Source organism: Diabrotica undecimpunctata, chromosome 8 (assembly GCF_040954645.1).
Source record: "Diabrotica undecimpunctata isolate CICGRU chromosome 8, icDiaUnde3, whole genome shotgun sequence".
Lineage (NCBI taxonomy): Eukaryota > Metazoa > Arthropoda > Insecta > Coleoptera > Chrysomelidae > Diabrotica > Diabrotica undecimpunctata.
This window is the reverse complement of record NC_092810.1, coordinates 104,733,873-104,759,123: the sequence shown is the minus strand read 5'-3', so window position 1 is coordinate 104,759,123 and position 25,251 is coordinate 104,733,873. Positions and strand designations below refer to the sequence as shown.

Below are 25,251 nucleotides of genomic sequence, written 5' to 3'. Positions count from 1 at the left end.
AAGATTAGATTTCTCATATATGCAGTTTTTAATTATGCGTATAGCTCGTCTTCTCTTAAGAATAAATGTTAGTTTGGTTTCTTTAACTTAACTTTAGGTGTTTGTTTAATCCGAAACAACAACCGTTTGTTAGCAGTATCCTTCCTTTTATTTTCCCCTTGTGAAATTATCACCGGTTCTGAATTTGTTTACGATTCTTGTCAAAATTGTAATTCCTCACACTAAAGTTTGCATCAATATTTCTATCTAGCTCTATTGTTCAGAATGGATATCATTACATTAGGTTTTCTTCCCATTTATTGTAAGGCTCATATATATTTCTGTCAGTTGAGAAGGATGCAAACGCTCTTAAGTTTTTAATCGATGCCAGCAATTAAGTTCAGATCATCACTGAAAGATAATTTGCGTTGATTTATTGACTGGTATTTATTAAAGGTAGTTATATCCACGCGTGTGTCAAATGGTTTGATTTTTGGTGCGTCAGATCACTTTATTCAGTGTTGCTTTCCGTCTATCGTTTGAAACATTCAATTAGGTACATTTTTCTACTTATAATATTATACAATTTTATTTGATTTTAAATCAACACTAATACTAGATGCTTATATATATTTTTTATCCTTAGAGCAACTATTTTGGCAGTCACAGCTTATTTGGATTCCTTTCAAAAGATTGCTGATTCAGCGACAAATACAAGAGGTAAGTACCCTTAATTTTATAACTGTTTTTTTCTTTCCCCACCTTCAATATTTATCTAAATTAATTTCTGTTAAGGTATAGACTAGATGAATTATATCTATATTTGATTTAAAGAATTTTACCCATCACATTACCATTACACATCAAGTCATATGATATTATCCACAATGTTCTTTTCAAATGTTCGAAGTTAAAATTCAGTACATCAAATCAAATATAAACTGTACGTTTCAAGCAATATCTAGCTCCTACTAGCTCCTGTGTCGGTAAATCATCACGGTTCAAAGGAGCTCGGAAGTTGGCGCTCAACGGGTAAATACCCCACCGACGCGACTAGGGGCTGATACTTTCAGTGTCTTAGTACTTTCAGTATCGATTGGTCTAACGAAGTGGTTCTAGAATTTTTATACTTTATGAAGCCAAGTCGATTATTTGGAACCCATGGGATCCAAACCCGTGGGTTTGGATATTTATATAAAAATAGAAAATTAATTCATGATGACTGGAAGCGAATTTTTCCGAATTGACACCAATGAGGTGTACAAACCAGAGTAGTTCGCGTATGAATTCATGCATCGATTTCTAAAAGGAATTTTTTACACATTAAAATTTTTACCGCCAACACTGTTGGAGTAGACTAAAACCTCGATCCTGCACGCGCCATGGTAATGGCTCGACCACATTTCGACGCGCCAACCTTCGACGGCGTGTGAACTAGCAAGTTTGTTACGAGGACTGGCACTCCATGCGCCCTTGGATCCCAGCTTTATGGGTACCAGGATATGAGAGGAAGATAGTCTTTACTTTTGCTCTTTTTGATATATTGGAGGATCTTTTTTTTAGCTAAATTTCTCCCTGTTATATTTTGTTGTTCTACAATTCTTGTATATATTACTTTTATCATTCAATCTTCCTCTCCGTTTCCCATATATAATGTTTCTTTCTATGCCTATTGTTATTAAGAATAGTCCGACCTTTTCTTTACTTTCCAATGCCGGTCAAAGTATCAGGCAAGAACTTCTATTCCCACGTATTTGACAAACAGCCATTTTCTTTTTTGATTGACCATCTGTGGATGTTGTTTTTTGTTGAAGGTCTACCTACTTAAGCAGTTTCAAAAACACATCAAATAAGTTTCACTTTAATTCAATTCTAAGTATAGTTTTGTATATTATATTATTAAAAAAAGGCTACAAGTATTATTACACCATAAAAGATTATATTTATAAATCATAAATAAATTTTATAGCTTAGATCTTGATCTAATTTAACTTAGTAACTGAATAATGGGTGTATAAAACTATTTATTTTAGCAACTTGAAATATAACAGGCAAAATTTGCAAATATTTAAAGTTTTTGTCATCTTTATTTACAATACCTGGTTGAATAAAACAACCAAAGTTAAAAAATATAGATTGCTAAATATTTATTTGACCTACTTAGTGGTTAAAATGTCGAATTTTGTTTTTTATTGATAAATGACTAGACGATGAGTTGTATTTCGCCTTAATCTCGAATTATTTTTATAATGAACATTTATATTTTTAATTATTATACTGTTATGAAGAATTCTATTTCTCCAGCTAATTATACGTCATTTCGTGTTAAAAAGGATTTAAAGCAGTACGTACGAGCATCAGATAAAGCTAAACCTGCTCTTTATAGATTTCAAATAAGCTTACGATTCTGTGATAAGAAGGCGTCTGTACCAAGCCCTAAGAACACTTGGAGTTCCAGAAAAAATGATCAGACTGGTAAAAATGAATGATCTTAATGAAGACTGACAATAGATTAAGTATAGAAGAAAGCCTAACAGGAAAATTTGAAGTAAGAAGGGAACTAAAGCAGGGAGATCTGCTGTCCACAATACTCTTGTTCTTGCTGGGGATAAGAGAGTGGAATACGAACGAAAAGTATGATTTGTGACAGCACAAGACAGATCCTGGCCTTTATGGATGATGTGTGTTAATGGCAAAAACTAAAGGGAAACTGCTGAGTATTTTCAAACTTTTTGAAGCGAAGCCTAAACAGTAAGGACTGATTATTAATGAGCAAAAAACAAGGTATATGGAAATGGGGCAGAACACACATGGAGACACACAACTGAAGACTACCACAAACAACGAGAGTAAATAAAGAGTATTGCTTCAAAAAGGTGACGGAGTTTGAGTATCTAGAAGTAACCCTAACAAGTAAAGGGAAAGAAAGTCCAGGAATTGAGAAGCGGATTTCGAGAGAAAGGAAGACGGTCGGAGCTCTACACAAACTACTAAGCGCAAAAAACATCTCTAGAGATTCAAAATTGAGATTATACCGAAAAGTGATCCAACCTACGGTCCTGTATGGAAGGAAAACATGGTTTACGAACAAAAATCAGGAGAATATGCTCAACATCTGGGAACGGAGTGTTTTAAGAAAGATCAGGGGAGTAAAAGATTACGAAGACGTTTGGAGGAGACGAACTAATGCAGAGAACAGGGAGCTATACTGGAAACCAGAAATTATCCAGAACGTCAGGTCCTAAGACTCCAAAGAGAAAGTTAAGCCATCTTGCTAGAATTTGCATATTTTATGCAAATATTTGGGTATTTTGCATATTTATACAAAAAATTGCATAAAATGCATAAACGTCAATTATTTATTTCGAATTGCGGATTTTAAATAATATTTACCTAACCGTAGATAATGGTATGACTAAATAACTGGAAATTCCAACGTTCATTTTATTTCAATATTTCAGCCTTCAATATTACCGATAGTAAGTACCTATAGATACTACCTAATATTCTTGGTATTGTTGTGGCAGGTAACCGATTGTAATCCCGTAATAAAACGGTATTTCAAAAGTTTATTGGAGAAAAATATCAAGCTTCGGTTTCTAAGTCTTTTCGGTCAAGTTCGAAAGAAGGAAACGAATAAGATATTTTGTGCCGTAATGAAGACTTGTGCCGTGCACTAATCTCTTCAAATATACCTCTTTCAAAATTATCCAATGATTAACTTAACTTCTTTTTTAAAAAAATATTGTAAATTTAATATTCGCAGTGAAAGGACTCTAAAGATAAACCATGTCAACTCGTTGTACTCGTCAGTAATAGATAATATAAAAACTAATGTTAGTGACAATTACTTCTACGTGTGTGTTGACGAAACCACTGATTCCTCAGGTAGATATATTGCTCATTTAATGATTGGTGTTCTAAACGATCACATCTTACCAAAATCCTATTTAATTTCATGCAAGCAATTAGAAAAACCAACTCTGCAACAATATCCCGTTTTGTACAAGAAGAAATATCAAAATTCTTTCTTCCTGCAGCTGTTCCTAGCCATAAATTATTGCCTTTTTTATCCGATCCTGCACCGTAAATGGTTAAGGCAGGACAAAATTTAAAAATATGTTATACCAACTTAATACACGTTACTTGTTTAGCACATGGAATGAACAGAGTTGCGGAAGAAATTAGGAAAAAGTTTTCTTTTGTAAACTCCCTAATATCAAGCAAAAAAAGGATTCCTCAAATCTCCTTTAAGAATTCAACTTTATAAAGAAATGCTTCCAAATATTCCACTTCCACCAGAACTTGATCTAACACTGTAACCGTTTCAAAAGATTTAAAAGAAACTCATTATATATTTCGATTATATTTTTTTTTAATAAAACTAATAGCCCCATCTATCTGTCAAGTACCTACCTGTAGTCGACTCAAGGATTCTTCTGTAATTCCCAAATATATCCGGTAGATGAGCATATTTTTCAACTTGTCACTCACGCCCAATTTCCAGATTCAGGCGCCATGACAGCGCTTCGCTCTTTTCTGTTAAGACCGTCCAACCGTTAAGACGTGTTTCCAAAGTTGGTCTCAATTCAGAGGTGAGCAAATAAATCCTTTTCTTGTCCATATTTCAGTTCAGATAGATATATTATTTTTTTAGACCCTTATTGGAGAGGCTATAATGCTGCTATTATATTTCTAATACTCGTCGCAAGATAGTATTGCTATGGAGTTATTCCAGATCATGGCCCAGTAGCAGTATCTTTTTTTGGAATCCCTAACCCCTCTTATCTAGGATGGTGGTGATTTGATATAGTACGTAGCTGAATCAATGGTTTATTTGGTGACATTAAATAAGAAGAGAAACAGAGCAGATTAAGGTTGTACCAATTTTTATTATACCTACTTTCAAGACAACAGAAATGATTATGAACTCAAAAAAAAAATGAAAATATAGTGAAGTGTTCTAATTTAATTTAAAGGTTTATTTTCTTCATTGTTCCTAGTTGATAAATAACTATATTATTTTCAATGTAAACAAATTTCGAAATTTGGGGTTAATATATATATACATTCATTTTCTTTATAACCAATTCTTAATTTAATACGATACAAAGATTTTTTGTTTATGATAATGTTAACATAAAATAATATTTTGGAATCCCTTTGGGATGACGTAACTTTTAATGTTTTCTTTTTGTTCATTGCTAAGAAATAATAAAGAATAGTTTTCTTGTACACTTTCAATAAATCTTAATTTTTTTTTGCTCTTCCCCTTTGAGGATAAACCAGGGGTGGCGTCCAATAATAAATTATAATTTCATATTATCTAATTGTGCTTGAATTTAAAATACGATATAGTTTCTATAACCCCGCCCTAATTCTCTTCGACAACGAGCGATTCTGGCCTTGTAATATTATTGTAGCACGGCAAGCGTTACATAAATGGCGCCCTCCGACGTGGGGCATGTATTAGATTTGCTCCATTTGTACCTTCGTTACAAAATGTCGCCTAGCGTGTGGGGCTTTTGAATATTCCTGTATCTTCAGAGTTTTTTTCAATATTATTAGTTGTTTTGTACCCCCCTGTATATGTGGTTAATTAAGTCTGTATGTTTTGAACCATTTTTTTGGTTAAATTGTGTATTTGTTTTATCCAATTTTTCATTAAATCAACACTGCTACTATTTTAGAATTTTTTGCAAAGTATTTATATGTATTCGTTTTTAGTCTTCGTAAAATTACGTAGAAATATTTCCGTCTACTTTCTGAGATCAAAATAAAACGTATTTGGAATGATGTGATGTAAACATTCACTGCTTAATTTCTTTTTGTCGGTATTCTTAATGCGAACGATATTAATTTGTGTATTTACAGACTCGTCTATTTAAAGTAAACATTCCATAAGTGAAAAATGAATTTTGTTTATGTCCATAAATTAATTCGTATCTAAACGATGGCTTTCTTTGCAGTTCAGTCTTATTTGTTGATAGAACCATAATAATTATATTCCTCAATGTGTTTATTTTAAATAAACGAAATGGCTCTTAGGGTTTGTTATTTGAAAAATCAATTAAGTGAATTTTATTTCTTGACCTTGATTCATGGTTTCTATTTACGGCAATCAGTTGGGAATTATACCTATATACAGGCTGTCCCGATCTACCTAATTCTAAAATGTGTTATCTGGATTCGTGTAGAATACTTACGCGAAATATTTTTTTTGCGAGGATTTGAAGTTGAGTTCTTTGATCTTGGATGTTTTTAATGTTTAATCTGTTATCTGTTAAATTTTCTTTTTAATTTGTCTTTCGTTTATCTTAAAAATTTATTTTTTCATAGTTTAACTTTTTCGTACTGTGAAAAGAAAATTTTATTTCCTGAAGAGGAAAATGCTTTCTATAATTTACAGTCCATGGTTCTTTTGTTTTGTATGTATAAGGAAGTAATGATATAACTTCGTTTCTCTCTGCCTAAGGCGTCTTTGTTGAGAATATAGAGCGGAAATATTGTTATTCTCCTTCTGTTATGTTAATTTTATGTCTTTGTGTGGTCAGATGTAGTAGAAGTATGTTTTTGGTACTGGAACTTATTTTTGTTTTGTGGTTTTACCTTTTTTTCTCGAGATGTCCTGTAGGACGTACAGGCACGTGACCTGTATTATTGTATCTTGAGTTATTTGTGTGGATGTCAGACTGTTGTATACGCAGCAGCTTTCTTTTTTTTTTGTCGTTGACATTTTTGTGGTCTTCTAATATAGTTTACTAGACCACGTATATCTTTTTGCTTTGAAACTTTTGGCTAAGGCTCAAAAGCTTTCATTTATTATCTTGTGTTCATGATATGGTACAAGTGAAGGTTGGAGTAGTTTACTGTTGTCTATTGTGACTCTTTGTATATACAGAGGTGAAACAACCCGCTGCCGCCTATTGTGAATTTATCTTTTATCTTTATGTCGACGTTAAGACCACTTTTGTTTAACAATTGAAGTAGTTCTGGTACTACCGTTAAATGACCCACTGAGAATGAAAAGTTTATATTATTTTGACTCTCTTAGAGTTCTGCTAAAGAATGGTAAACATTTCTTTGTGATTTGTATGACGACCATATTGGATTCAATTAGGTGTCAAAAATGTTTTACTGTTCAACTTTTTTTATTGTTGTGGTGTGTTACATCCAACCTCACGATTTTTTTTATTATTGACGATGGATTGTAATATTTTTCTATTTCTTTGGAAGATTGTAATGATTCTTCCGTTCCTTTTAAGTCTTATCGTAAGTTTTTGCTTCGTGGAAGACTCCTACGATTTTTTTTTGTTTCTTTTGGAAACAACAGTTTGAAACTGAACTTTTTGTGTAGCGATTGTGTCTTGTATGCCATATACCCCTTTTCTTTCTGCTTCTCCAAGATGTGTATTAACGGTTTGGATTTATTTTCTTCTTTTTTCATTTTGGGAGTCTTCTTCTTGCTTGGAAATTTTCTGCTGTGATCAATCACAGAGGATATTCTTATGGAACTATTGGCCATCCTGCCTTTCTTCTTTTGCGTTAGTTTAATTTTCAACCAGTGGTTGGAAATTCATTCATTGCTTGACTGTCATAGTCAACTTTATTATTGTTTGATGCTATTTAGGTTGTCTACCTAGTGGATAACCATAGCGAAACTTGCTAAAGCTACTTAGTAGGCCACCCGCCTTTGTTGAGCTGGAAGCATCCTTCTTTTCGCTTTCAGAAACTTTAACACTGGTCTGTTCCACACTTTTGGTTAGGTTAGAGCCATATTTATAGAAATCTGCCATTGGTCGTTGTGCCTAATAGCCAACGAACTGTACCTGATGTCGATTCATTAAATCGAGCATCCAGTTTAATTTTGCATGTAAATATGTCGTGATTTTTGTTTATTTTTTTTTTCGTTTTATTCAGACTTAAAGCTTATCAACCTGTCAGTATTTCGTCGGATAATTCAGATTTGTCTGAAACCGAATAAATCGGTTTTCTTAAAATTTTAATACCTTTCTTCTAAAATGTTCAGTCCATTCTTAATTTTTAATTTTTTAGTTGATTCCCTTTACGCCTTTGCGTACTTAATCTTTGCTACCTTCTCCAGCGACTATTTAATCCCTCCGTGGCCCGTGTACAGGAAGAGTTGCGCTAACGCGAACTTTATCCTGGAGAGGATTCGTTTCCTTTCCAAATTTTTTTGGCGTGGGGTCAGTACAGCACTGATACCCTAGTACTTAGTACATTGAATACCACTTTGCTTCGGCAAATCTGTCCCTTAGTGCTTCTTTCCCTTCAGGAAGTTGACACGTTTCAATTTTTTTTGAGCTGTCTCGACAACCCTTGTTTTATGTCGGTGGTGTTGACTATTAGCCAGGGAGCATCCTGCTATAGTCAAGTGGATTAGTGGACTTATCCCTATTCCAATTAATAATTTTGTGTATCTCAGATGTTGTCGCAAAGAGACGAGCCTCTGGAAGTAGTGTAGGAGACTCCGCACGTCGATCTCCAGAGCAACTCAGTTTGGCTCGCACCCCAGTTCGTTGAACTGTTTTACTTTTTATTATTATAATATTGATCATTTATTGTGTTCAATATGTCTATATATATATGTATATATGTCGTATTTCTTTTCGACATAAATTTTATTTTTATCTTATCTTATTCTACTTCGGTATTATTCTCTCTCTAGTTTGTATTGATCGAGATCTTAAGTTTATGCTACCCCGACCAAGAACCTATATTGATTTTAAGGGTGTTTGCAAAATTTAATCTCATTTTATTTTTAGAATGCCTTGGTAGAATGTGATATTTTTATGCTTATGTTAGTTTATATTACAATAAATTGTACATACCTTTAGTTGTCTTCAAGTGGATACAAAATTCAATTTATCTTATTTTACGGATTTATAAATCCAAGTAATTTTTTTGGTATCTATACCAAAGATATCAAGATTCCTCTGTCTAGTTACCAATGATAGTTCATTATAGTATCTGTTCATTTGCCTAAGTTTTACTCTTAGTGTGAAGACCTTCGAATTTCGACTCTCTATTCGAAACCCCCCAAAATAATGTTTGAAAAGATTATTGCTGTCTAACATACTATATTCTGAATGGCCAGACACTGAGGAAGGCTAGGGATGAAGTAAGCGGATTCCCGCTAGTTGACTCGTCGGAATGATAAGCCATTCATAATTGTATTTCAGTAATAAATCTAGAATAACAGCCTCCCGCGTCAGGAAACTTTTTTTAGTTCTCCAATACCTGTTTAGTTATGTAATCTAGAATTATTTAGACCCTACCCGAAGTTGACCCTACCCGAAGTTGACCCTACCCGAAGTTGACCTACCAATGTTGTCCCTATTATAGGCGGATGATACACGTTAGTTATCACAAATTCTAGTTGTCATACTAATAACTAAACATCAGCCTTTTTTTGTTTCTAAATATAGATGTGTCTTACAGAAATTCTGATGTCTACCTTTCCCAGTAAACTTATTAAGGCTTGTCTTTGTAGAACTTTAATGTACCCAATTTTGAACTATTAGTAACTCTTTCCTTTTATTTGTGTATTTCTAAATGTGTCTATAATGACGCGCTGCGTTATTACCTTATGTTATTCGGGATTAAGTCATAGATGAAAGACTCTATGCTTCCGAACAAACGATGACACATGTGTATTTTGTATCTTATGGCGTTAATGATACGATTGTATTATTATTCTTATGTTATTCGTGGATTAAGTCATAGATGAAAGACTCTACGCTTCCGAACAAACGATAACATTATTTTTTTGTGTTTTATTGTGTTAGGTCTCATAACGACTACGCAGTAAATTATCTGTTTTGTATCTTGGTGACAACACTAGTATGTTTTGCTTTATATTACTTATGAAATTTCAAATAATAATATCTTAATTATATTGTTTCGATTGAATGCGAGCATTTGGTCTCAAATAATGATTTGTAGATATGTTTTGTTTTATTCCGCTTTGTTCATGATATTGGTTATAGGTGAAATACCCTATGCATTTTGAGAGTGAGCATGCAATTTTTTTTTGTTTACATTTTTATAGTTGAGTCATTTCTATGCGTTCTGTTTCGCTTTGTTCTGAAATCTTTGAGTTGTTACCACGTGAGTTGTGAAAGAAGGATTCTGTGAGTCCAGATTGTAGCTACATTTGTCCATTCTGTTTGTCTTACCTCTCCGTATATCTATTCCCACTTTTGAAAAGGTTAGTATGGTGTGCCACCATGCCTAGTCCGATTCCACGCTGGTACCCAGTTGAAATCGTGGGGAGGGCTGTGTAACCGTTTCAAAAGATTTAAAAGAAACTCATTATATATTTCGATTATATTTTTTTTTAATAAAACTAATAGCCCCATCTATCTGTCAAGTACCTACCTGTAGTCGACTCAAGGATTCTTCTGTAATTCCCAAATATATCCGGTAGATGAGCATATTTTTCAACTTGTCACTCACGCCCAATTTCCAGATTCAGGCGCCATGACAGCGCTTCGCTCTTTTCTGTTAAGACCGTCCAACCGTTAAGACGTGTTTCCAAAGTTGGTCTCAATTCAGAGGTGAGCAAATAAATCCTTTTCTTGTCCATATTTCAGTTCAGATAGATATATTATTTTTTTAGACCCTTATTGGAGAGGCTATAATGCTGCTATTATATTTCTAATACTCGTCGCAAGATAGTATTGCTATGGAGTTATTCCAGATCATGGCCCAGTAGCAGTATCTTTTTTTGGAATCCCTAACCCCTCTTATCTAGGATGGTGGTGATTTGATATAGTACGTAGCTGAATCAATGGTTTATTTGGTGACATTAAATAAGAAGAGAAACAGAGCAGATTAAGGTTGTACCAATTTTTATTATACCTACTTTCAAGACAACAGAAATGATTATGAACTCAAAAAAAAAATGAAAATATAGTGAAGTGTTCTAATTTAATTTAAAGGTTTATTTTCTTCATTGTTCCTAGTTGATAAATAACTATATTATTTTCAATGTAAACAAATTTCGAAATTTGGGGTTAATATATATATACATTCATTTTCTTTATAACCAATTCTTAATTTAATACGATACAAAGATTTTTTGTTTATGATAATGTTAACATAAAATAATATTTTGGAATCCCTTTGGGATGACGTAACTTTTAATGTTTTCTGTTTGTTCATTGCTAAGAAATAATAAAGAATAGTTTTCTTGTACACTTTCAATAAATCTTAATTTTTTTTTGCTCTTCCCCTTTGAGGATAAACCAGGGGTGGCGTCCAATAATAAATTATAATTTCATATTATCTAATTGTGCTTGAATTTAAAATACGATATAGTTTCTATAACCCCGCCCTAATTCTCTTCGACAACGAGCGATTCTGGCCTTGTAATATTATTGTAGCACGGCAAGCGTTACAACACGATGGTGAACATGGTTGGAAGCATCTTTTTTGTATTCAGACTATTTCGTAGTTTTAAAAAAATTTAATTGATGGATTCGACCGTTACTTCCTTCGACCGGTACATCCGTACCACTCTCTCAGGTTGCGCAGCCATGACATTCTACGCCTCCCTATGCTTCTCTTTCCTTGGATCTTTCCCTGCATAATCAGTTGGAGCAAGATGTATTTCTGTCCACGTGTAATATGTCCGAGATATTCTAATTTTCTTGTTTTTATTGAATTTAAAATTTCCATTTCTTTGTTCATCCTTCCCAGAACCTCTTTGTTTGTGACGTGTTCTGTCCATGATATTTTCAGAATTCTTCTGTACACCCACAGCTCAAATGATTCCAGTTTTTTCATTGATGTCGCATTCAAGGTCCAAGACCATTCCATAAAATAAAGTCGAAAAAACATAGCACCTCGCCAACCTAACTCTTAGTTCCAGTTTTAAATCCCTGGTACATAGAACTCTTCTCATTTTATTGAAATTTGCTCTAGCCTTTTCTATTCTTATTTTTATCTCCTGATTGTAATCATTTGTGGAGTTAATCATTGTTCCCAGGTATGCATATTTGTCCACTTGTTCGACGTTGGTTTCGTTTATTAGAATATTCTCGTTATTTCTTTGAGTTTTCGATATTCTCATAAATTTCGTCTTCCTGACATTCATTGTTAGACCATACTCTTTTCCATACTCTGCTATTCTGGTCACCAGTCTCTGAAGATCTTCAATGTTTTCGGCTAAGATCACAGTGTCGTCCGCATATCTAATGTTGTTAATGGGAACTCCATTTACCTTTATTCCAGCTGTTTCACCCTCAAGAGCTTTTTTCAGGACCTCTTCGGAGTAGGCATTGAAAAGAATTGGCGACAATACGCATCCCTGTCTTACTCCACATCTAATTTCAATTTCTTCTGACAGCTGTTCGTTAACACGTACTTTTGCTCGCTGTTTATAGTATAAATTTGATATGATCCTGAGGTCGTTGTAGTCAATCTTCTTTGATTTCAGGACATTCATTAAATGTTTATGTCGTACTTTATCGAATGCTTTATTATAGTCAATAAAACATGCGTATATATCTTGATTGACGTCCAGGCATCTTTGTATTAGTATATTAAGTGAAAAAAGAGCTTCACGTGTTCCTAGGCCTTTGCGAAAACCAAATTGTGTATTATTAACGTCTATGTCCAGTTTGTGATATATTCGGTTATGGATGACTTTAAGTAGTAACTTTAGCGTATGAGACATTAAGCTAATGGTGCGGTAATCGCTGCATTCTCTTGCGTTTTTCTTTTTAGGGAGACAAATAAAAATAGATGTTAACCACTCTTTGGGTAAGAATGATTTAGGAGAAGTCTATCCCCGATTGATGCCAAAATGAGAGAGCAAAGGTTAGGATGGTTAGAGTATATTCAAAGTCGAAATGATAATTACAGAATACGAAGAATTGTTGGGTTGTAAGTTCCTGGGAGGAGAAGGAGAGAGGGACTAAAAAAGAACTGGTGCAAGACGCATGTGCACTATGTGCAGGATATGTCCGTGAAGGAAATGATATCGGTATGATCCAAGATAGAAACTTATGAAGAAATGTAATTAGGATAGCCGACTCCATGTAGAGAGAAGAGTAAAGAAAATAAGTATGACAATTTGGAGACCGCATGATCACAAATTTCTGTGAAGTAAACTTGTAGTAAGGTTAAGGTTATTATTTAAGGCCATAAGGTTACTAAAGGATTAGACGTTCAGAACGACAGGAAGGGCTAAGACTTGGAGCCCTTGCTGATTATTGCAGATATGGAGCCCGGAGCAGCTTTGGCCCTAGAAACGCCGCAGACCAGGTCCTTATGGACCTATTCCGTATGATAGAGATAGGGACAGAGATAGAGAAGAGAGATAGGATAGAGAAAGGACCCACCTTAGGAGGTCTGTCTTTAGGGCTCATAAATGGGCCCTGTCCCGATCTACCATAACCATAAACTTGTAGTACACGTTTATTGATTATAGACCCATAATTGATCTTCAAACCTAAGCATTCAATAAATTTATATCAACAATTTCTAATTTTTTTGTGTATCATCATGGGAAAACACTGGAATATATGAAATTTTTGTTTAACTGATAATAATGGCAATGTAAATTTTATAATGTATTTACTATTTAATCAATTATTATTATTAATAGATGAAGTGTTATTTTATCTACCTTTTAATCAATTAGGTTACTAAAAACTGATTACAACGCGTCTTCTTCCGAAAGCGATTACGTAGTGTTTTTAAAATAAAAATTCTAATTGGGTATTATTTAGTGAGGGGCTGATTATGATTACGCGCTTGGTGTGGCGCCTGAGAGGCATAACGAGAAGATAAAAAAATATATTGTAGTAAATATGATTGCTTTTTACATGTAAAGGATATAATCGTTTTCTCTCAGTGTTAATATTTCTCATCCAAGTCTCACAGGTTCGCTCCTTACGATGGAGTACAGAACGGATTTCTTCATACCCAGTTGCACTTTGTCTTTTCAACCATCTTTTGGTTGTCTACATTATCTTTTTCTTCATGTTGTTTTTTAACTATAATTTTTGGAATTTTCCTCCTACCATTTGAACATAATGTGTCCAGCCACATAATTTTTGCGTGTTTGAAAGTCCAGTGATATTTGATTCGTTATATAATTCCATCATAATATATTATACCATAATTATATATTAACAATAACAATAAACAACGTAACCACTGGTAGTGATCTAAAAAAACAACGCAAATAGATACCTTCAAAGTAAGAACAAATGGAAAAGAATTGCGAAAGGTCTTAGCGAATAAGTTCTAATCAGATCCTTCACACTTCATCAGGACCAAAAATTAACAAAACAAATTAAACCCTTCCCGAAACCGGACTACAGGTTGCAAAGAAAACAAAACAGCGAAGAGAAGGACAAATATAAATTAACAAAGATAGTTAAAGACTTCTACAAAACCTACCTACAAAAGAAAAGGTCAAAATAAGTAGTAGCTGGAACGAATTAGAAGTATCTTGCTCAGGATAGAAATCGATGGAAGGAGTTGGGAGAGGCCTATGTCCAAAAATGGACGAATTATTAAGATTAGAAAGCTAAGAAGAATGATATATTATAATCACATATAATCCTGATAAGAAATACAGACCATTTAAAGATACTTTTCAATAAATGTTAGTTTGAAGGAACAAGGTGGAACAACGCGAATAATTTTGATATATTTATGTTTTCCTACGACCACAAATTCCAATTACATATATCATGAATTCAAAAATATAACTTTTACCAAGGTCATCATAAACATATTAAACTGCAAATTTGACGCAAAAAATAAGAAACAGAGGTTTGGAAGGGAAACAACGCAAACAACCACCTTTATACTCTTAAAAAACTAATTCAAATAGTTGATTAATAAAACCCCCCTACACCTAATATTCATTTAATATGAAAACACTTTCAATAGCGTAGAACTTCGGGAGGTCGAAGAAGCTGCTTTAAAAAGCCATAGCTCTGCTCATTTCTCATAGTTATGGCCAGATACGAGTACATATTCTAATTTACGCTCTTTGTACGAACGATATCACATTAATTAAGCCACGACAGTGATTATGGGAAATATACTTATATACCTATCAATACCGGGAATAGTTCTTGATGAGATGTTGATAATATGGCTACTTAGCAGTTTTTATGCCATGTGATCTAGATCTGTCGTTTTTTATTAGATATGTATCCATTAATTTTTTTATTGTATATATATTCAGGGATTCTACAGTATTCACTGCCTTCCCTCGCTCAAACGTTTCCATCTCTCTCTGTTGTCCCATTCTCCATCGTTTAGGCCTCTTTTACGCATGGCGTCGTCTACTTCGTTCCTCCAGGATTTTCGGGGTCGTCCTCTTTTCCTCCTTCCTATGGGGCTCCATTCGGTTATTCTCTTTATCCATCTGCTGTCGCTAGCTATCTATCTGCTGTCATCTTCTTACATGTCCATACCACTTTAGTCTTTTTTGTTCTATATATGTTAGTATGTCTGTTTCTATTGATGTTCTTCTCCTATCCATTCTTGTTACTGTGCAGCATTCCATCTGTGTTGCTACTATCTTACTGCTGTTTTCTTTGTTTATGATCCAATTTTCAGCCCCCTATGTCATAATACTTCGCACTAATGTTTTATAAATCTGTGTTTTTGTCTTCATATTTAGGTGTCTATCCCACCATACTGAGTTAAGTTGTCGGTTTGCTGTTCTTGTTTGTCCTAATCTTTGTGTAATTTCTTCCTCTGTTGTTGCCTTTTTCGTGATTATAAACCCCAAGTATTTGAATTTATCCTTTCCCTTGATTGTTACGTTGTCATCAATCTGTAGATCTTCTATGTCTTCTTCACTTGTAGATAGGTACTCTGTTTTCGCGAGGTTAATATCTAGGCCAGCCTTGGTATATTCTTCTTGTAGTTTCTTCATCATGTAGCTGAGGTCGTCTTGGTCTTGTGCAATCACTACTTGATCGTCTGAAAAGCTTAACATATATAGGTATTCGTTCCGTACCGGTACTCCCATGCCTTCGCATTTTCTTTTCCATGTAGTCAAGGCTTTCTCTAAGTATATTTTGAATAGGGTTGGAGATGTGGAACAACCCTGCAGGAGCCCTTTTGTTGTGGTGAAGTCTCCTATGATTCTTGTTCCCATTTTAATGGGCACTTTATTTTCTTTATACAGAGCTTTTGTAGCTTCTATGAGTTCCGTCTGTATTTCTAATTTGTACATTGCCTCCCATAGTTCTGACCTTGGTACAGAGTCATACGCCTTTCTCAGGTCCACAAATGCCAAATTTATATCTCTATTTTTTGCTTTTTTCTTTTCCAACAGTTGTTCCAGTGTGTATATTATGTGGTCTATGCATGATCTTCGTGCCGTGAAGCCTGCCTGATCCTCCCCGATTTTACCTTTTATCGCTTGCTCTATATTTTCTCGCAGTATCTTCCCATATAATCTTCCTATTGGTGATATTACGCTTATTCCTCTGTAGTTTTCGCATCGTTTTCTATCTCCTTTCTTAAATATAGATGTCATATATGCCTCCGTCCATTCCTTTGGGAGCTGTTCTCCATTTAAGGCTTTCTGAAATATCCATTGTATCATCCGGTGTTATTTTTTTGATCCGTATTTTATAAGCTCAGGTGAGATGCCGCCAGGTGTCAGTGCTTTCTTATTTTTGATTGCTTTTATGGCCGTTCTCATTTCCATATCTGTTATTTCTATTTCTTGTTGTGGGGATCTGCTTCGTCTTCGCCTGTTTTCTTTTCCAATGAATTGTGGTCTTTGTTCTGTTAACAGTTCCTTGTAATAGTCCTTCCATTCTTCGTCCTGTATATTTCCCAATTTAATTTTTTCTTTTGAGTTTTGTTTCAATCTTGTCTCCGAATGACTCCGAAGTTCTTGTACCTCCTATGTATGTTTCAATATTTAAGCAGGTTCTTTCCCATTCTTCATTCTTTTGTTGTGTTATTTGTTTTTTCACTTCTCTATCTTTTTCTCTATATTCTTTATAAACTTCACCGTTGTTTATAGTCAGCCATTTTCTGTATAGTTGCTTTTTTTCTTCAATGATTCTTTTTGTTGGTTCATTTATTTCATAATAGTGCTGTTTATTTGTTATATGTTCTTTTTCTTCAAGGGCTTCGAATGTTACTTGTTTTATACTCGCCTTTATATGCTCGTATATTTCTTCGATGTTACCGTATCTCAATTCTATTAATTTTTGGTCTAGACACTCTTATTGATTGTTCTTGGGGTAGTTCTATATTGTATTGTTTTTCTCTTATCGTTTTCTCTTATAGTGTTCAACGGTTCTTCTGTAGAGGGGGTCTTGTTATGTTTCCAATAAATGCCCATTTTTTGCTGTCAGTGGTTTATGGTCCGTTCCACATTCTGCTCCTCTTCTGACTCACACATCTTTGATCTTTATTGTGGTATCTTGTTTGATTATTATGTAGTCTATTATCGATTTCAGCTTTCGTGTTTCTTGCGTCCATGTATATTTATGAATATTTTTATGTTTGAAAAATCGGTTGGTGATTTTTAAGTTGTTTAGTTCGCATAATTCAATCAGACGTTCTCCGTTATCGTTTTGTTCATCCTCTCCAAATCTCCCCACTATTTTAGCGTTTTCTTTCCTTCCGGTTCTGCCGTTAAGGTCTCCTGTTATAATTATCTCCAAGTTCTTCTTAATTAGCTCTATTTGATGTTGAAGTTGTTCCGTGAAATGTTCCTTTTCTACTCGGGGAATCGTCTGTTGGTGCATATATACTCCGAGTATCACTGTCTCTTTACCGTATATGTCTATATGCATTTTAATTATTCTCTCGTTGGTTGGTTCCCATGTTCTAACCCTGTTCTTCCACTTATTTTTGATTAGTATTCCCACACCTGCCTTTGCTCTACATTCTTTATTAACTCCGCTCCAGCAGTGGATATGGTCTTCTATTGTTTCCATTCCATTTCCTTTCTTTTTGGTTTCTGTTGTTACTAGTATGTCGATGTTGCTTTCTTTAATCTCCTTGATCACTTCCGTCGCCTTTTTGTTCCATCCTTGTATATTTCATGTTGCACATATGAATGTTCTATCTTTTCTTCGTTTTGATTTTTGGATGAGCTTTGATAAGACTAGATCTTCCGAACTCTTCGCAATATTGCCCCTCCGTATCCGATAGGGCTCCCTCTATCAGAGGTGTGGATTTCTACCCGGGGATGTGTTTCCGTATTTGGCTTTTTCATCTTGCGATTTTCGTTCTTCTTACCCTTATGTTTTTCTGTGTGTTAGGTTGCTAATTCCTAACGCCACAACCCCCGTTTGGAGGACCTTTTCTTCAGCCGCCCATTCTGGACCAGACGCTATTGGTTCTTCCGCCCTCTCGACCATTGTGACTTTTCCAGCCATCCTCTGCTCTCGAGACCGTTGACCGGTTTTCACCTGTACCCCAGGCACCCCAGGCACCCTCATAGGGTGCTATCAGCCGGGTCAGCTGAACCCTGTTTTTTTTTTAGAGGTGTTACTCCTCTATCCCTCCTTTTTTATCTGGGCTTGGGACCGGCTGCATCGGTTATAGAGCTACTCAATTCACCCCATACCCATCCGGGCAGTTTTTTATTGTATATATTTATATATACATATTTATAGTGTGTTGTATTATCTTATCCGATTATAACTATTTTTGCATGCTCAGAAATTAGTGAGTTGCGAGGTTGTTCATATTCCAAAATTAAAAAAAAAAAAACACTCACACAAAAACAGAAACAACACTGAGCCACGAGGACACCCAACACATCAAAACTTTCACCGAAAAGCATATGCTTTCGGTACTTTACATCGCAACCCTGTTTACTTTACGATTTTGTTTTTTGAGAATCTTTTTCATTAGATAACTGTGTCTTGTCGGACTGGTTTTGTATTGACAGCTCTTCTTCTTTGATATTTTAATGTGGTCATCGCATCGTCCAAATAGTTTAATCAATTCATGTTATAAATTGCTACAGGATTATGGAAGTTATATGATAGTTTTCTATTTTCGATTATTCTTACCTGCATACTATTAATTGACTTAGTATTTGTGTGTCTATTACATAGTTACCTTTATTTTTAAATTTTACTGTAGAGCGGCAGCTAACTTTTAACAAAAAAAGTCACAAAAACATTTCCTGACAACCGAAAGGGTGAAATAAAAATGATTAATGTGCATTCATCTAACGTCGTGGTGGATCCCAATCCCAATCCTTAAAATATACCAGTCTACACTTTCTGAACAATACTATTAATAGTATTTCCGGTTATCAACTGTTTTGTTTCCTAGCGATTTAATTACAACCGGCATGGCATCAACCAAACCAACATGGATTCAACTGCTTCGCATCTGTTTGTTTATTTTATCACTCAATTTTGTTTGTTTAAGTTGATCTAAAACTGCTGCAGTTAAAAATGAAATTCAACGATTTATACAAAAAGTTTAATTGAATGTTTTTCACATCGAAATCGGAAAATTTTTATTTTTTTCTATAGGAAAAACTTGAATGTGGAATAGAAAACACCAACAATGATTGCAGAAAACGTAGAATACAATAAAAAAAGGTAAAAATTGAGGGTAAGGAACAGTGTCTAAATAAGAAATTTAAAAACGCATACAGATATTTTTGGTTCAATTATAATTAAATAAATTAAGGCCAAGCGAATGACATCGACACCTGATACGAGAAACATTGTTGCTTGCGGAATTTTTAGAATAGCAAGTTTTCCGCAAGTTTTTTTTTGACTTTTTAGTTTTTTTTTTTAAATACAGGTTTTGCGTGTGAACCGTGAATTGTAGGCTGATTTATGTTACATGTACAGAGTCATAGGCGGATCCCGGACCGATTTTCGGGGTAGGGACAATGAACTTTTTTTTGGGGGTCTGAGGGAATTTTTTTTTTCAAAATTAGGGCTAAAATAGTGAGTTTTAAGGCACTTTTCACACACTTTTGAGCGCCATAAAGACATTTAAGACTTATCGTTTTAGCTTAAAACCCCATAAGTCCAACAAGTGCAAAGAAAGAAATGTAGTTTAGTTTATGAAATTAAAATAGCATAAAAAAGGCGAAGGAAGTGCGATTTTTCTGTGGGTAAATAAATTTATTATTCGACTACCGCGACAAAAAAATAAAATTAATACTGACCAAAACGATGACAAAGAATGCATCTTATTAAAACTTTCTTTGCAGTTAGATCTTCTATCTTTTAAAGTCGATATGGCATTGAAACAGCCTTTGTTTGTAGAAGCCGGCTCAGTGGCAATGATAATTTTAGTATGTGAATCAGTGACATCATTGACACTACAAACTCAGATGTGCATAAAGAATTAATCAAAGTGGAAGCAAGTACTTCAATTATATGCAAAATACCAGATCTGTGAACTGGATTACGCTTTCATGGCGCTCAACCCATCTTGTTTCGCATAAACTTGTTAAATTTTGTCTAAGTTTCAGTTTCAAAACTTCATTTCTCGTGGCTGACATGTTAAAAAATGATATTACTGACTTCATTGTTCCCACTATGTTTGATGGACTATACATTAATAGAAGTTGAAAGCTAGTTGTTTAAAATATGATTTAGGCAAGGACATCTAACTGCATTTGTTGCGACCTTTTTATTTCTGTTACTGCACGGACTGCTTCAGAGCTCATTACGCTTCAACTGTCAGTACCGATTTCTACACATTTCTTCGGATCCAAGTGCAGTTCTTTCAACAAGTTTAATACTATTTTTCCAAGGTTTCTCCTGTCAGGCATTGTTCTTCCCCTCGTTCTTGATTTTCACTAATTATTAAAAGTTAGATACCTAAAAATAAAGAAAAAACGGCTTTTCAATATATGTATACCATTGACAAGGCTCATAATGCTCAAGAAATAATTAAGTACCCAACAGAAGACGCAAAACCGATTACAAAAGCCATTCTATCATATGTAAAGGGTACAACAGAGAAAATAGGGAGAGTGATAAGAAAACACAAAATAGAAACGATATTTAATACCGACAGAGAAATCTCACCTATTTTACCATCCGCCAAAACAAAAATATCGGTAGAAAATCAAGGAGTATACGTGATTTCATGTGGGGACTGTATCAAATCGTACATCGGACAGACCGACCGAAGAATCAATGTTAGACGAGAAGAACATCAAAATGCCATCGAAAGGAAAGAAAAAACGTCGTCCCTTGCACAGCATGTCTCAAACATAAAACATACAATAAACCTGAACCAAACTATGATGCTAGCTAACATTGAAATTAAAAGAAAATCCAAAATCAGAGAATTAATAGAAATAGAAAAAAAATCCCAACATTTTAAACCAAAGAGATGATGCTCAAATACTTCCAATGGAAAGCGGTATTAAAGAAAAAGTCAAAAATACCTCAGACCACAAGACCGACTAGTAGGACCCCGCCTACCTACACACGGGCAGGACCAATCACAAGAAGCTTTGCCGAAGACCGTTCTAGAGAAGCGCATCTCGATCAGCTATATAAGTAACCGCATCGACCAGAAAAGTCACTTTACTTCAAGCACTAGCAAGCACTTTTGAAAGGAAAAAACATCGTCAGATTTATCAAAGCACAAAGACTTAGATTGATACATCTAGAAGGGAGAAATGCAGAAGCAGTTATTAAGAAAATCACTAAATGGAGACCAGTATCAGGCAGACCACGAGGAAGACCGAAGACGAGATGGGAGAACCAGACAATTGCGGACCTTAATAAGATGGGAGTTAGAGATTGGAAAACCATAAGCAAAAACAGGAAAGAATGGAGAAATATTGTAGAAGACGCCAAGTAAAATGAATCGAAAGATTCCTAAGAGGGCGGCAATCATTCCGGTAGGAGTGTAGATGCCATGGTGATCTACGTCAGAAGTTTCCAGACGAATGAATAGTAAACTCGTACTACATCAAGATTTTTGATGCTACAATCCCTCAACTTTCACAAGTCATCTTCGACACTCAGTCCTATCCAGTGACAACGGTTACCAATTTGTTGCTCCAATTTTCCTAGCATCCTCATCAGCACCATCCTTCCATATGTATTTTGACCTAACCCTACATCTACTTCTACCGGACTATGATATAAGGATTCATTTGGGAAGGTTTGTCTGCTGTGATTGTGCTAGAAAGTTGCGATACTAGGAAATTTTCATAGCAGTTATACTAAATATTCCTTTCAGGTTCGTGCATTCAAAAATGAGTAACAAATTTTTGTCTGATCTGGACATGGTCCATATTTCGGATCGATATGTCATCTCTGGCAAAATAAGATTTTTCTGTATGCTTATTTTTGTGTTCAGTTATTCGAGAATATCATTCAGGCCTTTGTTACTGCGACTAATAAATATAATGAGAGGTGTAGTACTGTTGCTTGAGAAGTTTGCTGCAACGCATCAAGAATCCTGTGTACAAAAAGAATAAACGTGGAATTCGTTTCAGATGTGAGGGTTCGTATCTGAGTTAAGTCCGACAGATGTTCTAATCGCTTGCTTGCTTATCCGAGACGAGTTCTTGTGGGACCTCTCTACTCTCAATCCACATAACCCAATTGGAAGAAATACTTTATACTTAAACGTTATTTCCAAGGAAACTTCTTTTGTCTGGGCGGTCTTCGGCGGTGACCTCTATAACGTGCCTAGTGTATTGTGGTACACTTGCGATTGTTGTTAATCCAAGCGGAGATCACGGGCTTCGATCGACGTGTAACACATGGAACTCGGGGAAAGTGGAGCCTTATGCTTTGGCTAGCGAGCCACCTTCAATATCCTTCAACAAGCACATAAGTCCCCCTTATGGTTGGTAGTAGATATTTGAAGTGAGTTCACGTGGGATTGAGGTACTTAGTTTACTTCTTTCTTCTAGGCAGAAAGATCGTGTACTGAATAAGAATCAAAATTCCGTTCTTCGTGGTGGAGTCGTGGTCACCACTGTGAACTCAGCATGACCTAGTCAAAGCTCAGGACAGTTCAACTCCGGGTAAACTCCTGCAAACATATACGTAGGGTATATTCAAAAGATATTTTAGTGTATTTAGTCATGCCAAGCGAAATACGCCATTCAGCTACAATCTACAAGACTCATAGTTGTACATTCCAAGTGGTGATACCGCTTTTTAATTCCTGCCAACGGGATCCTTAAATGCCTGAATGTGAACCAGTTTAATCAGTATAGGGTGGAACGGCTAATTCGCCAGTAAATGTAAACGACTACAGTAGATGGCTGCCATTTTCGAAAACCAAGTTAAAAAGCCTCACAAGGTTGTTAAGGAGTTCCACTTATCGAAGCTCTCACACTATTCATGCTGAAAACCCATTCTGGAAGGGCTTTTTAGTCACCCAGACCCCCTGGTGGGGTCGTAAATATGATTCTTAACTTTGATTTCGGGCCTAATTGACTACGTTTTATTTGTTTACTCGGCTCAAAATAACACTTATTTCTAAAATGATTGTCCGTTTGATTTCGTCTGTGATTCTCAATGTTTACAAGGATAGAATTGTCGACGGTGAAATTATTATGACCACTATTTAAATAAAAATTTGAAAGCTCTGATACCTTCCGTATATTCTAGTGAACGAAGACAATAATTAAGGGTTAATCCAGTATTGTCCCAGAAAAGATTAACAGCAGGAGAGACAGCGGAAGAATTTCTTGGCTTTCTAACTTGAATAAAGTCCATATTGACTGAATATTTAGTAAAAACTAAAAAAACATCACATTCTCTTCATTGGTGTAAAGTCTTACAGATAAATTTCCTCATTTTTCCAGCTCTAATTTTTCAAAACAATATTTACCAATATTGAAGCAACTCCTTTAAATTTACGAACTATAATATTGTAGAGAGGAGATACGATCCGCTGCCTTCAAAGTACGGATGTTATAAGACGATTCAATAGCTTATCATGTATTATTTATTAAAAATCAGTCTGGAGAGTTAATAAAATTGTAAATAAAACACGTGCTGGAAGAGAATCATCACCGTAATTGTTTATTGCGATAGTGTTGTTGGATGCACAAACCTCATCGATTGACCCACATTATTCTTTTTGCACGCTTCTGGAGCGTCGAGAATCGACAAAAAGGCCATTGCACCCTGAATGAAACTCGTAATGTTTCCTTTCTTGAACTTTTATCCATCGTAAATAAAAGGGATTGTCGAAAAATAGTTTGATTTGATATTTACGAAGAAAGTAGATCAATACTTGGTAATGTTTGAATATTCAATTTATTCAGTTTGTCCGCTTATTTGAGAGATGTAAATAAAATATTCAACTGTAAAAGTATTTTAAAACTACATTTGTGTATTAACCAAAATTAATAGTATCAACATCTCTAGAGTATGAGTGGCTAACCTTTCTTGACAGTGTGTCACTATTGTTTTGAAAAGCTATTAGTGCCACCAACAATTTTCTAATAACATCTTCAAGAGGTGGGATTTGTACAAAATAACACAAACTTATACGAGCCCATACCCATATCAGTTGGCCCAACGTTAGATTGATAAGAAAATTAAATTTTAAAGAACAAAAATAAAAGCGCGGCGTAAATTTTAGAAGTTTTAATGCATCGAACGTTTTTGAATTTCCTAATTATAGAAAATATTTTATAACGTAATGAAAACTGTTCATTAAACAGAATACTAATAAATTAAAAAAAACGCGAAGAATATGTAACATTAACAAAAAAAAATATGAAAGTTTACCACTGAGTTACATCCCATTATTTAATGACATCCACAATTCTTCGAGGCATAGTTTTTACCAAGTTGTGACAAAATTCTAATGTAAAAGAATCCCATATTTCTTGAAATTTTTCCTTCAATTCGTTGACGGACCTGGCAGGATGTTTTCTCAAAGCTTTTTTTCATTTCGCGCCACAAAGTCTCTATCGGGGACAAGTCGGGACTATTAGAAACCCATTTCAGAAGTGGCATGCCAGTCTTCAATCCATTTTAAACTCTTTTTTGAGGTATGACAACCTGCTCCGTCGTTTTGGAAGAGAAAATCTTCCGCTGATGTTAAACGTTGTTCCATAATCAGTAAAAGAGATTCTAAAATATTCAAATATTTGTCCGTGTTTACAATATCATCGATAAAATGTAACTTTCCCACACTTTTATACGACATGCTGCCCCAGATCACGACATACGCAGGAAATTTGGCTTTTCTCTTTAGACAGTCGGGATGGAAAGCTTCATTTTTCCTGCGAATAACGCGACTGCTACTGTCTCCAACACA

The 25,251-nt window shown here is 34.8% G+C and overlaps 2 protein-coding genes across 6 annotated transcripts in view; one reads left to right on the top strand and one right to left on the bottom strand.

Moving 5' to 3' along the window:
* The window catches only part of mim (missing-in-metastasis), a 182,555-nt gene that overhangs the window by 35,194 nt on the left and 122,110 nt on the right, over positions 1-25,251 (top strand). For all 5 annotated transcript variants that reach the window (XR_011951638.1, XM_072540682.1, XM_072540679.1 and 2 more), the window contains exon 3: positions 626-699. Coding sequence is in view for 4 of the 5 variants with exons in the window: in XM_072540682.1 (XP_072396783.1) it covers positions 626-699 (74 nt within the window). In the remaining variant the exon portion in view is untranslated. The remainder of the gene's footprint in view (positions 1-625; positions 700-25,251) is intronic.
* Positions 1-25,251, bottom strand: part of LOC140447811 (uncharacterized) — a 192,703-nt gene that overhangs the window by 117,220 nt on the left and 50,232 nt on the right. The gene's annotated exons all lie outside the window — the stretch shown is intronic.